This window comes from Oncorhynchus mykiss, chromosome 11, assembly GCF_057628025.1.
Source record: "Oncorhynchus mykiss isolate SJ-2025 chromosome 11, ASM5762802v1, whole genome shotgun sequence".
Classification (NCBI taxonomy): Eukaryota; Metazoa; Chordata; class Actinopteri; order Salmoniformes; family Salmonidae; genus Oncorhynchus; species Oncorhynchus mykiss.
The window spans coordinates 84988797-85002500 of record NC_143032.1 but is presented as its reverse complement, the minus strand read 5'-3'; the positions used below and the strand labels follow the sequence as shown (position 1 = coordinate 85002500).

Sequence of the window (13704 nt, the reverse complement as noted above, 5' to 3'; positions counted from 1 at the left end):
TTAATGAATTTATTTGCAAATTATGGTGGAATATAAGTATTTGGTCACCTACAAACAAGTAAGATTTCTGGCTCTCACAGACCTGTAACTTCTTCTTTAAGAGGCTCCTCTGTCCTCCACTCGTTACCTGTATTAATGGCACCTGTTTGAACTTGTTATCAGTATAAAAAACACCTGTCCACAACGCTCCAGCAGGTATAATTCACTGGTCATCCCCAAAGCCAACACCTCCTTTGGGCACCTTTCCTCCCAGTTCTCTGCTGCCAGTGACTGGAACAAATTGCAAAAATCGCTGAAGGTGGAGACTTATATCCCTCACCAACTTTAAACATCAACTATCTGATCAGCTAACCGATCGCTGCAGCTGTACATAGTCCATCTGTAAATAGCCCACCCAATCTACCTCATCCCCATATTGTTTTTATTTACTTTTCTCCTCTTTTGCACACCAGCATCTCGACTTGAACATCACCATCTACTCATTTATCCCTCCCTCCTCCCTCCAATCTGCTAAATTGTAATTACTTTGATACTATTGGCCTATTTATTGCCTTACCTCCTCACGCCATTTGCACACACTGTATATATACTTTTTTCCCCCTATTGTGTTATTGACTGTACGCTTGTTTATTCCATGTGTAACTCTGTGTTGATGTTTGTGTCACACTGCTTTGCTTTATCTTGGCCAGGTCGCAGTTATAAATGAGAACTTGTTCTCAACTGGCCTACCTGGTTAAATAAAGGTGAAATAAAAAAAATATTAAAAATGGTGGATATACTGTAGTAACCCAGGTGGGTATACTGTACGAACCCAGGTGGGTATACTGTAGTAACCCAAGTGGATATACTGTAGTACTGTAGTAACCCAAGTGGGTATACTGTACGAACCCAGGTGGATCTACTGTAGTACTGTAGTAACCCAGGTGGGTATACTGTTCGAACCCAGGTGGGTATACTATAGTAACCCAGGTGGATATACTGTAGTACTGTAGTAACCCAGGTGGGTATACTGTACGAACCCAGGTGGATATACTATAGTAACCCAGGTGGATATACTGTAGTACTGTAGTAACCCAGGTGGGTATACTGTACGAACCCAGGTGGATATACTGTAGGACCCCAGGTGGATATACTGTAGGACCCCAGGTGGATATACTGTAGTAACCCAGGTGGATATACTGTAGGACCCCAAGTGGGTATACTGTAGTAACCCAGGTGGGTATACTGTAGTACTGTAGTAACCTAGGTGGATATACTGTAGTAACCCAGGTGGATATACTGTAGGACCCCAGGTGGGTATACTGTAGGACCCCAGGTGGGTATACTCTAGGACCCCAGGTGGGTATACTGTAGTAACCCAGGTGGGTGTACTGTAGTACTGTAGTAACCCAGGTGGATATACTGTAGTACTGTAGGAACCCAGGTGGATATACTGTAGTACTGTAGTAACCCAGGTGGGTATACTGTAGTACTGTAGTAACCCAGGTGGATATACTGTACGAACCCAGGTGGATATACTGTAGTCCTGTAGGAACCCAGGTGGATATACTGTAGTACTGTAGTAACCCAGGTGGATATACTGTAGTAACCCAGGTGGATATACTGTAGTACTGTAGTAACCCAGGTGGATATACTGTAGTACTGTAGTAACCCAGGTGGGTATACTGTAGGAACCCAGGTGGATATACTGTAGTAACCCATGTGGATATACTGTAGTACTGTAGTAACCCAGGTGGATATACTGTAGTAACCCAGGTGGATATACTGTAGCACTGTAGTAACCCAGGTGGATATACTGTAGTACTGTAGTAACCCAGGTGGATATACTCTAGTAACCCAGGTGGATATACTTTAGTAACCCAGGTGGATATACTGTAGTACTGTAGTAACCCAGGTGGGTATACTGTAGTACTGTAGTAACCCAGGTGAGTATACTGTAGTACTGTACGAACCCAGGTGGATATACTGTAGTAACCCAGGTGGGTATACTTTAGTAACCCAGGTGGATATACTGTAGTACTGTAGTAACCCAGGTGGATATACTGTAGTACTGTAGTAACCCAGGTGGGTATACTGTAGTACTGTAGTAACCCAGGTGGATATACTGTAGTACTGTACGAACCCAGGTGGATATACTGTAGTAACCCAGGTGGGTATACTGTAGTAACCCAGGTGGATATACTGTAGTACTGTAGTAACCCAGGTGGCTATACTGTATGAACCCAGGTGGGTATACTGTAGTACTGTAGTAACCCAGGTGGATATACTGTAGTCCTGTAGGAACCCAGGTGGATATACTGTAGTACTGTAGTAACCCAGGTGGATATACTGTAGTAACCCAGGTGGATATACTGTAGTAACACAGGTGGGTATACTGTAGTAACCCAGGTGGATATACTGTACTACTGTAGGAACCCAGTTGGCTATACTGTACGAACCGAGGTGGATATACTGTAGTACTGTAGTAACCCAGGTTGATATACTGTAGTACTGTAGTAACCCAGGTTGATATACTGTAGTACTGTAGTAACCCAGGTGGATATACTGTAGTACTGTAGTAACCCAGGTGGATATTCAGTAGTAACCCAGGTGGATATACTGTAGTAACCCAAGTGGGTATACTGTAGTACTGTAGGAACCCAGGTGGATATACTGTAGTACTGTAGTAACCCAGGTGGGTATACTGAAGTAACCCAGGTGGGTATACTGTAGTACTGTAGTATCCCAGGTGGATATACTGTAGTACTGTAGTAACCCAGGTGGGTATACTGTAGTACTGTAGTAACCCAGGTGGGTATACTGTAGTACTGTAGTAACCCAGGTGGGTATACTGAAGTAACCCAGATGGGTATACTGTAGTAACCCAGGTGGGTATACTGAAGTAACCCAGGTGGGTATACTGTAGTAACCCAGGTGGGTATACTGTAGTACTGTAGTAACCCAGGTGGGTATACTGTAGTAACACAGGCGGGTATACTGTAGTAACCCAGGTGGGTATACTGTAGTAACCCAGGTGGATATACTGTAGTACTGTAGTAACCCAGGTGGATATACTGTATTAACCCAGGTGGGTATACTGTAGTAACCCAGGTGGATATACTGTAGTACTGTACGAACCCAGGTGGGTATACTGTAGTACTGTAGTAACCCAGGTGGATATACTGTAGTACTGTAGTTACCCAGGTGGCTATACTGTACGAACCCAGGTCGGTATACTGTAGTACTGTAGTAACCCAGGTGGATATACTGTAGTCCTGTAGGAACCCAGGTGGATATACTGTAGTACTGTAGTAACCCAGGTGGATATACTGTAGTAACCCAGGTGGATATACTGTAGTAACCCAGGTGGGTATACTGTAGTAACCCAGGTGGATATACTGTAGTACTGTAGGAACCCAGTTGGCTATACTGTACGAACCCAGGTGGATATACTGTAGTACTGTAGTAACCCAGGTTGATATACTGTAGTACTGTAGTAACCCTGGTGGATATACTGTAGTACTGTAGTAACCCAGGTGGATATTCAGTAGTAACCCAGGTGTATATGCTGTAGTAACCCAGGTGGGTATACTGTAGTACTGTAGGAACCCAGGTGGATATACTGTAGTACTGTAGTAACCCAGGTGGGTATACTGAAGTAACTTAGGTGGGTATACTGTAGTACTGTAGTATCCCAGGTGGATATACTGTAGTACTGTAGTAACCCAGGTGGGTATACTGTAGTACTGTAGTAACCCAGGTGGGTATACTGTAGTAACCCAGGTAGGTATACTGTAGTAACCCAGGTGGGTATACTGAAGTAACCCAGGTGGGTATACTGTAGTAACCCAGGTGGGTATACTGTAGTACTGTAGTAACCCAGGTGGGTATACTGTAGTAACCCAGGTGGGTATACTGTAGTAACCCAGGTGGGTATACTGTAGTAACCCAGGTGGATATACTGTAGTACTGTAGTAACCCAGGTGGGTATACTGTAGTACTGTAGTAACCCAGGTGGGTATACTGTAGGAACCCAGGTGTGTATACTGTAGGAACCCAGGTGTGTATACTGTAGTACTGTACAAACCCAGGTGGGTATACTGTAGGAACCCAGGTGTGTATACTGTAGGAACCCAGGTGTGTATACTGTAGTACTGTACAAACCCAGGTGGGTATACTATAGGAACCCAGGTGGATTTACTTTAGTAACCCAGGTGGGTATACTGTAGTAACCCAGGTGGGTTTACTGTAGTAACCACAGGTGGGTATTCTGTAGTAACCCAGGTTGGTACACTGTAGTACTGTAGGAACCCAGGTGGGTATACTGTAGTAACCCAGGTGGATATACTGTAGTAACCCAGGTGTGCAGCAGAGGTACCGTTAACCTTACTAATAGCCTCCCTCTTCTTCTCCAAGCAGGTGGACTAGGAGTATCTGCTGTTACTGGGATCATAGTGGGAGCCCTGCTAGGGACAGCACTGCTAATGGCCTTCTACTTCATCAGGTAAAACAGCACATGTCATGTTCAGTACTGTCTGTGTGGCTCATTTGTTAAGAGTGGGTGCTGGTTTCGTACTACAGGGCTGATCTAGTAAGAGTGGATGCTGGTTTCGTACTACAGGGCTGATCTAGTAAGAGTGGATGCTGGTTTCCTGCTACAGGGCTGATCTAGTAAGAGTGGATGCTGGTTTCCTGCTACGGGGCTGATCTAGTAAGAGTGGATGCTGGTTTCCTGCTACAGGGCTGATCTAGTTAGAGTGGATGCTGGTTTCCTTCTACAGGGCTGATCTAGTAAGAGTGGATGCTGGTTTCCTGCTACAGGGCTGATCTAGTAAGAGTGGATGCTGGTTTCCTGCTACAGGGCTGATCTAGTAAGAGTGGATGCTGGTTTCCTGCTACAGGGCTGATCTAGTAAGAGTGGATGCTGGTTTCCTGCTACAGGGCTGATCTAGTTAGAGTGGATGCTGGTTTCCTTCTACAGGGCTGATCTAGTAAGAGTGGATGCTGGTTTCCTGCTACAGGGCTGATCTAGTAAGAGTGGATGCTGGTTTCCTGCTACAGGGCTGATCTAGTTAGAGTGGATGCTGGTTTCCTGCTACAGGGCTGATCTAGTAAGAGTGGATGCTGGTTTCCTGCTACAGGGCTGATCTAGTAAGAGTGGATGCTGGTTTCCTGCTACAGGGCTGATCTAGTTAGAGTGGATGCTGGTTTCCTGCTACAGGGCTGATCTAGTAAGAGTGGATGCTGGTTTCCTGCTACAGGGCTGATCTAGTAAGAGTGGATGCTGGTTTCCTGCTACAGGGCTGATCTAGTTAGAGTGGATGCTGGTTTCCTGCTACAGGGCTGATCTAGTAAGAGTGGATGCTGGTTTCCTGCTACAGTGCTGATCTAGTGAGAGTGAATGCTGGTTTCCTGCTACAGGGCTGATCTAGTAAGAGTGGATGCTGGTTTCCTGCTACAGGGCTGATCTAGTGAGAGTGGATGCTGGTTTCCTGCTACAGGGCTGATCTAGTAAGAGTGGATGCTGGTTTCCTGCTACAGGGCTGATCTAGTGAGAGTGGATGCTGGTTTCCTGCTACAGGGCTGATCTAGTAGGAAACTATAGCAGCAGGCCCCATTTCACTGTAAACAAGAATCTGTGCACATTTACCGACCTGGCCTAAAGGAGAAGACAGACGATTCAAACCCTTCTCAAAGCCTTTTGTCTTGTTCTTAACAGGAAGAACTACAGGATAACCATTGAGAGGCGCACGGCGAGGGAGGAATGTGACATCGGGAAGCACCGTCAGTTACGAGAGGATTCTATCAGATCTAACTTCTCGGCAGCGTAGAGCGTCACCGCGATTACCATCCGTTGCTCCTGAAGTTCCCGTTCCAGGGAAGCAAGAAGCAGCGTAGCGCGAAAGGAAGCACCATGGGAAATGTGACCAAAGACTCACGCTATACGGCTGTCAGAGGAGCCGTGCTATTTAAAGAAAGACATACTGTCATTTATACGTGTTTTAAATTTTCTCTTTTTACATTTTTTTGACTTTCATAAACTCAGGAAAGTTCCAATCACACAACAGCACCACTTTCACCTCTGTTGAAATATATCTTTAGGTGTGTCTTCTCCCCTTAAGAGGGCCAGTACAGACGGCATTAATATTATCATAATGTGTTTTCACCTGTTTTATAACAAACAGCGCAAGCAGGTTTTGACCATGTAAAAACCATTTGCACTCCATACAGGGTTAAAGTAACACCGGAGATAACAGGTCAGATCAGAGATAACAGGTCAGATCAGAGATAACAGGTCAGATCAGAGATAACAGGTCAGATCAGAGATAACAGGTCAGATCAGAGATAACAGGCCAGATCAGAGATAACAGGTCAGATCAGAGATAACAGGGGTTGATAAACAGGTCAGATCAGAGATAACAGGTCAGATCAGAGATAACAGGTCAGATCAGAGATAACAGTTCAGATCAGAGATAACAGGGGTTGATAAACAGGTCAGATCAGAGATAACAGGTCAGATCAGAGATAACAGGTCAGATCAGAGATAACAGGTCAGATCAGAGATAACAGGTCAGATCAGAGATAACAGGCCAGATCAGAGATAACAGGTCAGATCAGAGATAACAGGTCAGATCAGAGATAACAGGTCAAATCAGAGATAACAGGTCAGATCAGAGATAACAGGTCAGATCAGAGATAACAGGTCAGATCAGAGATAACAGTTCAGATCAGAGATAACAGGTCAGATCAAAGATAACAGTTCAGATCAGAGATAACAGGTCAGATAAGAGATAACAGGTCAGATCAGAGACAACAGGGGTTGATAAATAGGTCAGATCAGAGATAACAGGGGTTGATAAACAGGTCAGATCAAAGATAACAGGTCAGATCAGAGATAACAGGGGTTGATAAACAGGTCAGATCAGAGATAACAGGTCAGATCAGAGATAACAGGGGTTGATCAACAGGTTAGATCAGAGATAACAGGGGTTGATAAACAGGTCAGATCAAAGATAACAGGTCAGATCAGAGATAACAGGGGTTGATCAACAGGTCAGATAAGAGATAACAGGGGTTGATAAACAGGTCAGATCAAAGATAACAGGTCAGATCAGAGATAACAGGGGTTGATCAACAGGTCAGATCAGAGATAACAGGGGTTGATAAACAGGTCAGATCAGAGATAACAGGGGTTGATAAACAGGTCAGATCAAAGATAACAGGTCAGATCATAGATAACACGGGTTGATAAACAGGTCAGATCAGAGATAACAGTCTTGTTTAGCAGTCTTACGGCTTCGGGTTAGAACCTGTTCAGGGTCCTGGTGGTTCCAGACTTGCTGTGCGGTAGCAGAGAGAACAGTCTACGGCAGTGCTCTCCAACCCTCTTCCTGGAGAGATACCGTTTTCACATCCTAATCCTAATCTAGCACACTTGATTGTAATTCAACTGGGGTTGGAGCAAACACCTGGGGGAGGAAAGCCCTGGTCAATGGAATGGTCCACACTAAAGGGACCCACCCGAAACTACTACAGGAGATTTGAGTCTTTGAACCATCATTACATTACACCATTTCGGTATCACTGCAGTGATTTGATTCTCAATCAACCAATCAAGTATATTAAATTGTATTATACTTTGCAAACTAAAATTATCTGGTAAAAACCTCCATTCGACTTTGCTTATTTTCTAAAGTTAGAATTTTCTAGAGATTTTTTTTATTTTTTTATTAAATATGGTAATTCTGTAATATACTCTTCCCACAGTATAATAATAATGTATATTACAGTATATGATGATTCTGACACAACTATAACAAAACAGACTGGTTTCTTCTGAGATGAATAGTAACATATATTTCTCCTCTGCATCTCTGAGACCTGTTATTTCACTATATACATATACAGTTGAAGTCAGAAGTTTACATACACCTTAGCCAAATACGTTTAAACTCAGTTTTTCACAATTCCTGACATTTAATCCTAGTAAAAAATCCCTGTATTAGGTCAGTTAGGATCACCACTTTATTTTAAGAATGTGAAATGTCAGAATAATAGTAGAGAAAATTATTTATTTCAGCTTTTAATTATTTCATCGCATTCCCAGTGGGTCAGAAGTTTACATACAGTCAATTAGTTATTTGGTAGCATTGCCTTTAAATTGTTTAACTTGGGTCAAAAGTTTTGGGTAGCCTTCCACAAGCTTCCCACATTAAGTTGGGTGAATTTTGGACCATTCCTACTGACAGAGCTGGTGTAACTGACTCAGGTTTGTAGGCCTCCTTGCTCGCACACGCTTTTTCAGTTCTGCCCACAAATTTCATATGGGATTGAGGTCAGGGTTTTGTGATGGCCACTCCAATACCTTGACTTTGTTGTCCTTAAGCCATTTTGCCACAACTTTAAAACTTTAAAAGTATGAAAAAGTTTAAACTTCACCTTTAAAAGTATGAAGTGTGCTTGGGGTCCTTGTCCATTTGGGACCACGCTTTGACTTCCTGACTGATGTCTTTAGATGTTACTTCAATATATCCACATCATTTGCGTCCCTCATGATGCCATGTATTTTGTGAAGTGGACCTGTCCTTCCTGCAGCAGAGCACCCCCACAACATGATGCTGCCACCCCCGTGCTTCACGGTTGGGATGGTGTTCTTCAGCTTGCAAGCCTCCCCCTTTTTCGTGCAAACATAACGATGGTCATTATGGCCAAACATTTCTCCAAAAAGTACGATCTTTGCCCCCATGTGCAGTTGCAAACTGTAGTCTGGCTTTTTTTATGGCGGTTTTGGAGTAATTCTTCCTTGCTGAGCGGCCTTTCAGGTTATGTCGTTATAGGACTCGTTTTACTGTGGATATAGATACTTTTGTATCTAAAAGTATCTATATCCTCCAGCATCTTCACGAGGTCCTTCGCTGTTGTTCTGGGATTGATTTGCACTTTTTGCATCAAAGTATGTTCATTTCTATGCGTCTCCTTCCTGAGCGGTATGACGGTTGCATGGTCCCATGGTGTTTATACTTGCGTACTATTGTTTGTACAGATGAACGTGGTACCTTCAGGCGTTTGGAAATCGCTCCCAAGGATGAACTAGACTTGTGGAGGTCTACAATTCTTTTTCTGAGGTCTTGGCTGATTTCTTTTGATTTCCCCATGATGTCAAACAAAGAGGCACTGAGTTTGAAGGTAGGCCTTGAACTACATCCACAGGTACACCTCCAATTGACTCAAATGATGTCAATTAGCCTATCAGAAGCTAAGCTGTTTAAAGGCACAGTCAACTTAGTGTATGTAAACTTCTGACCCACTGGAATTGTGATACAGTGAATTATAAGTGAAATTATCTGTCTGTAAACAATTGTTGGTAAAATGACTTGTGTCATGCACAAAGTAGATGTCCTAACCGACTTGCCAAAACTATAGTTGTTGAAAAAACGAGTTTTAATGACTCCAACCTAAGTGTATGTAAACTTCCGACTTCAACTGTATATTTTGGGAAACTATAGAATCATCAAAGTGATATGTGTAAATTAGTTATATTTATGTATTTTAGTATAATAACAGAAATCTGAGATAAAATATCTACAGACTCACGTATTTAGTACATAGTTAAGAACACATGTGATATTAATGCATTATGAATGATATCAGATGCCTCATTAGGGTTAGATGGCATTAATATTCCATTATTACTCCTGGCTTCATGGACCCTTATGTTCTCTTCTTCCCAGGCAGAAGGACCATCTCATTGGCAATATGGTGTAGATATATTTTAGAAGAATTTGTTTTTATTTCGGGGAGGGGGGGGGGGGGGGCTCTGCTCTAATGTAAATCATGTCCTCAAAAGTTTGGTGAAAATGAAAAGCGTGGAATACTATTCTGAAATGAAACTGGACTCTTTTCATATATCAGCCATGAATGCAATCAATTATAAAATCCATGCCTTTGTAGACACAAGAATAAAGGGCATTTAAATAGAGCTTAATGTGATACTATAATAACTATAATAACTAGAGCATGCCAGCTAGGTGTCTGGAAGAGAAATCATTAAATGGAAATATTAATTTGAATTATTTAATTTGGATCTCAGTCTTAACTCCTCTTCCAACTTCGGAATGATCTAAAAGGTTTTGTTTTTCAAATCTTGTTTTCAGACATAAAAAATCATCCTCATTCCCTCTAAACATGTCATTTCGGAGGCCGTTTGGGAGTTAAAACGTTCTAGGGGACATGTTAATGACACCGTATATGGCATCCGTTGGAAAACTCATAAATTTGAAAAATGAGTCTGGCAACGATGGCCAATCAGAGGCCAGTCAAGGCCGTTGTTGCGGGGAAACACGGAGGCCAGTCACTGCAGGCCTTGCAGAAGGTAAATACATCCCCACCCAGCTCATTGGCAGCCTGCGGTTAAACCAGGGCCAATACTGGGTGATTCAAATGACATGATACTGATTGGAACCTTTTAAAGTGCAGTAGTTAAATGAAAAGCCTGTTGGAGTGGGAGACACATCATCTCATCCAATCCCACTCATTGCAACAACACATACAAGAGCTATGAGGTTTTCCTCCCAACTCTAAACTGTTTTTGTCATACGCCAATGTTAATCTCCGTGCGTCGTGCGTAGTACGTAGTATAATAAATACAACCTCGCAGTCCCAAAGTGTTCCCTTCTGAACGTTTATTGGCCTATTTCAAACTCCATTGTAAAATATACTTGATAAAGAATCAGTACGTTCCGAAACCAATTTTTCACTGCAATGACTAGCCGTTACAGCACATCCTTCAGGAAATGATCAAACGTGAACTCCGTGTTTAGGGAGTCATTGAGGTGCGTACTGACTTCCCTGAACACCCAGTAGGTGTGTTCACAGAGCATCTCAGAGTTGAGGTGGTTATCTAGGATCAGGCCCCCCTCCTCCCTCTTCTTGTTCATTATGATGTTAACACTGATCCTGGATGTGGTCTCTCTTTCTGAATACTGGCCCAGTAGCAGTGTCAGGAAAATCCTGTATGTCATTGGTTACCCACCAGGATACAGGTCAGCATATCTGACCCTAACCCACCAGGATGCATGTCAACATATCTGACCCCAACCCACCAGGATACAGGGCAACATATCTGACCCTAACCCACCAGGATACAGGTCATCATATCTGACCCTAACCCACCAGGATACAGGTCATCATATCTGACCCTAATCCACCAGGATACAGGTCAACATATCTGACCCTAAACCACCAGGATACAGGCCAACATATCTGACCCCAACCCTAACCCACCAGGATACAGGTCAACATATCTGACCCCAACCCACCAGGATACAGGTCAACATATCTGACCCCAACCCTAACCCACCAGGATACAGGTCAACATATCTGACCCCAATCCCAACCCACCAGGATACAGGTCAACATATCTGACCCCAACCCACCAGGATACAGGTCAACATATCTGACCCCAACCCTAACCCACCAGGATACAGGTCAACATATCTGACTCCAACCATAACCCACCAGGATACAGGTCAACATATCTGACCCCAACCCTAACCCACCAGGATACAGGTCAACGTATCTGACCCTAGACAGACAGACAGACAGACAGACAAAACCTGTGATCTAAACGTCTCTATCTTGAAAATTTGAAAATAGCTTTCAATTGTAAAATGTCATCGGGAGACATTTTACTTCCTGAAACTTCCTGAAACGGTGTCGGTACACTTTAATTTAGTTTAGCCTCTCATCGTCTCACAGGCCCCATTGAGGTGAAAAGGAAATGGGATTACATTTTCTAAAGGAATCCAGTTTTGTAAGCATCCACTAACCTACACCAAATACATGTACGAGCTTCGGCAACAGTCTTTGGGTCAATTAACTTCCTAAAAAAAAAATAGGGCCATTACATATAAGATGCCTGTCTTAACACGCCCCTCAAAGTGGACATTTCACAGTGAATTAAAAATCAGTTTGTATCATAATGAATTATATATAAAAGCTACATGAAGCTAGTGATGAGGACACGTAGTGATGTTAGTAAAGTATCTGCATATAATGTGTTAGTGTTATTTATGGTTTGATCTTTTATGGTTTCTTTTATTTAACCCCCTTGGTTTGTGTAATATACTGTATTATTTTCTGAGATGACACATTATTAAGAAATATCTGCCTTTTACAGACTAAACTTGGCTTTTTAAGACATATATGTCAGAAATTTAACTTATTTACATTACCAACATACATTGTGTGTATATATATATATATTGACAAATAAAATTGACAAAGTAGCTTGTCCTGTAGTTCCTTAATGTAATCGATTTCCTTGGCGTCACTATAGATTCTCTCCATAAAGGACTCAACAACATGGAAAGAATGCTATTTGGCTTCTCAAATGCCCCCTTCTCCTCTTACTTGACCTTCTATAGCACAGCACGATAACCTTCGGGAACTTTAGACTGTACTGCAAGGGGATTGGACTGTACTGCAAGGAGACTGTACTGCAAGGTGAATAGACTGTACTGCAAAGGGACTGGACTGTACTGCAAGGAGACTAGACTGCAAGGTGACTAGACTGTACTGCAAGGAGACTGTACTGCAAGGGGACTAGACTGTACGGCAAGGAGACTGTACTGCAAGGGGACTAGACTGTACTGCAAGAGGACTAGACTGTACTGCAAGGAGACTGTACTGCAAGGGGACTAGACTGTACTGCAAGGAGACTGTACTGCAAGGGGACTAGACTGTACTGCAAGGAGACTGTACTGCAAGGGGACTAGACTGCACTGCAAGGAGACTGTACTGCAAGGGGACAAGACTGTACTGCAAGGGGACTAGACTGTACTGCAAGGAGACTGTACTGCAAGGGGACTAGACTGTACTACAAGGGGACTAGATTGTACTAGAAGGGGACTAGACTGTACTACAAGGGGACTAGACTGTACTACAAGGGGACTAGACTGTACTGCAAGGGGACTAGACTGTACTACAAGGGGACTAGACTGTACTACAAGGGGACTAGACTGTACTGCAAGGAGACTGTACTACAAGGGGACTAGACTGTACTACAAGGGGACTAGACTGTACTACAAGGGGACTAGACTGTACTACAAGGGGACTAGACTGTACTGCAAGGAGACTGTACTGCAAGGGGACTAGACTGTACTGCAAGGGGACTAGACTGTACTGCAAGGGGACTAGACTGTACTGCAAAGGGACTAGACTGTACCGCAATGAGACTGTACTGCAAGGTGACTAGACTATACTGCAAGGAGACTGTACTGCAAGGGGACTAGACTGTCCTGCAAGGTGACTAGACTGTACTGCAAGGAGACTGTACTGCAAGGGGACTAGACTGTCCTGCAAGGGGACTAGACTGTACTGCAAAGAGACTGTACTGCAAGGGGACTAGACAGTACTGCAAGGGGACTAGACTGTACTGCAAGTGGACTAGACTGTACCGCCAGGGGACTAGACTGTACTGCAAGGGGACTGTACTGCTAGGGGACTAGACTGTACTGCAAGGAGACTGTACTGCAAGGGGACTGTACTGCAAGGGGACTAGACTGTACTGCAAGGGGACTGTACTGCTAGGGGACTAGACTGTACTGCAAGGGGACTGTACTGCTAGGGGACTAGACTGTACTGCAAGGGGACTGTACTGCAAGGGGACTAGACTGTACTGCAAGGGGACTGTACTGCTAGGGGACTAGACTGTACTGCAAGGAG

At 43.4% G+C, this 13704-nt stretch overlaps 1 protein-coding gene across 2 annotated transcripts in view; it reads left to right on the top strand.

Moving 5' to 3' along the window:
- LOC100136308 (atrial natriuretic peptide receptor 3) overlaps nt 1-12266 on the top strand; it is an 88187-nt gene extending 75921 nt beyond the window's left edge. The window contains exons 7-8 of one of the 2 annotated variants that reach the window (XM_036936535.2): nt 4399-4483; nt 5699-12266. In XM_036936535.2, coding sequence (XP_036792430.2) covers nt 4399-4483; nt 5699-5810 — 197 coding nt within the window. In that variant the 3' untranslated portion in view covers nt 5811-12266. Of the gene's footprint in view, nt 1-4395; nt 4484-5698 lie in introns of both variants that reach the window. The other variant, XM_036936534.2, reaches the window with a different exon arrangement.
- Nucleotides 12267-13704: the final 1438 nt, after the last annotated feature.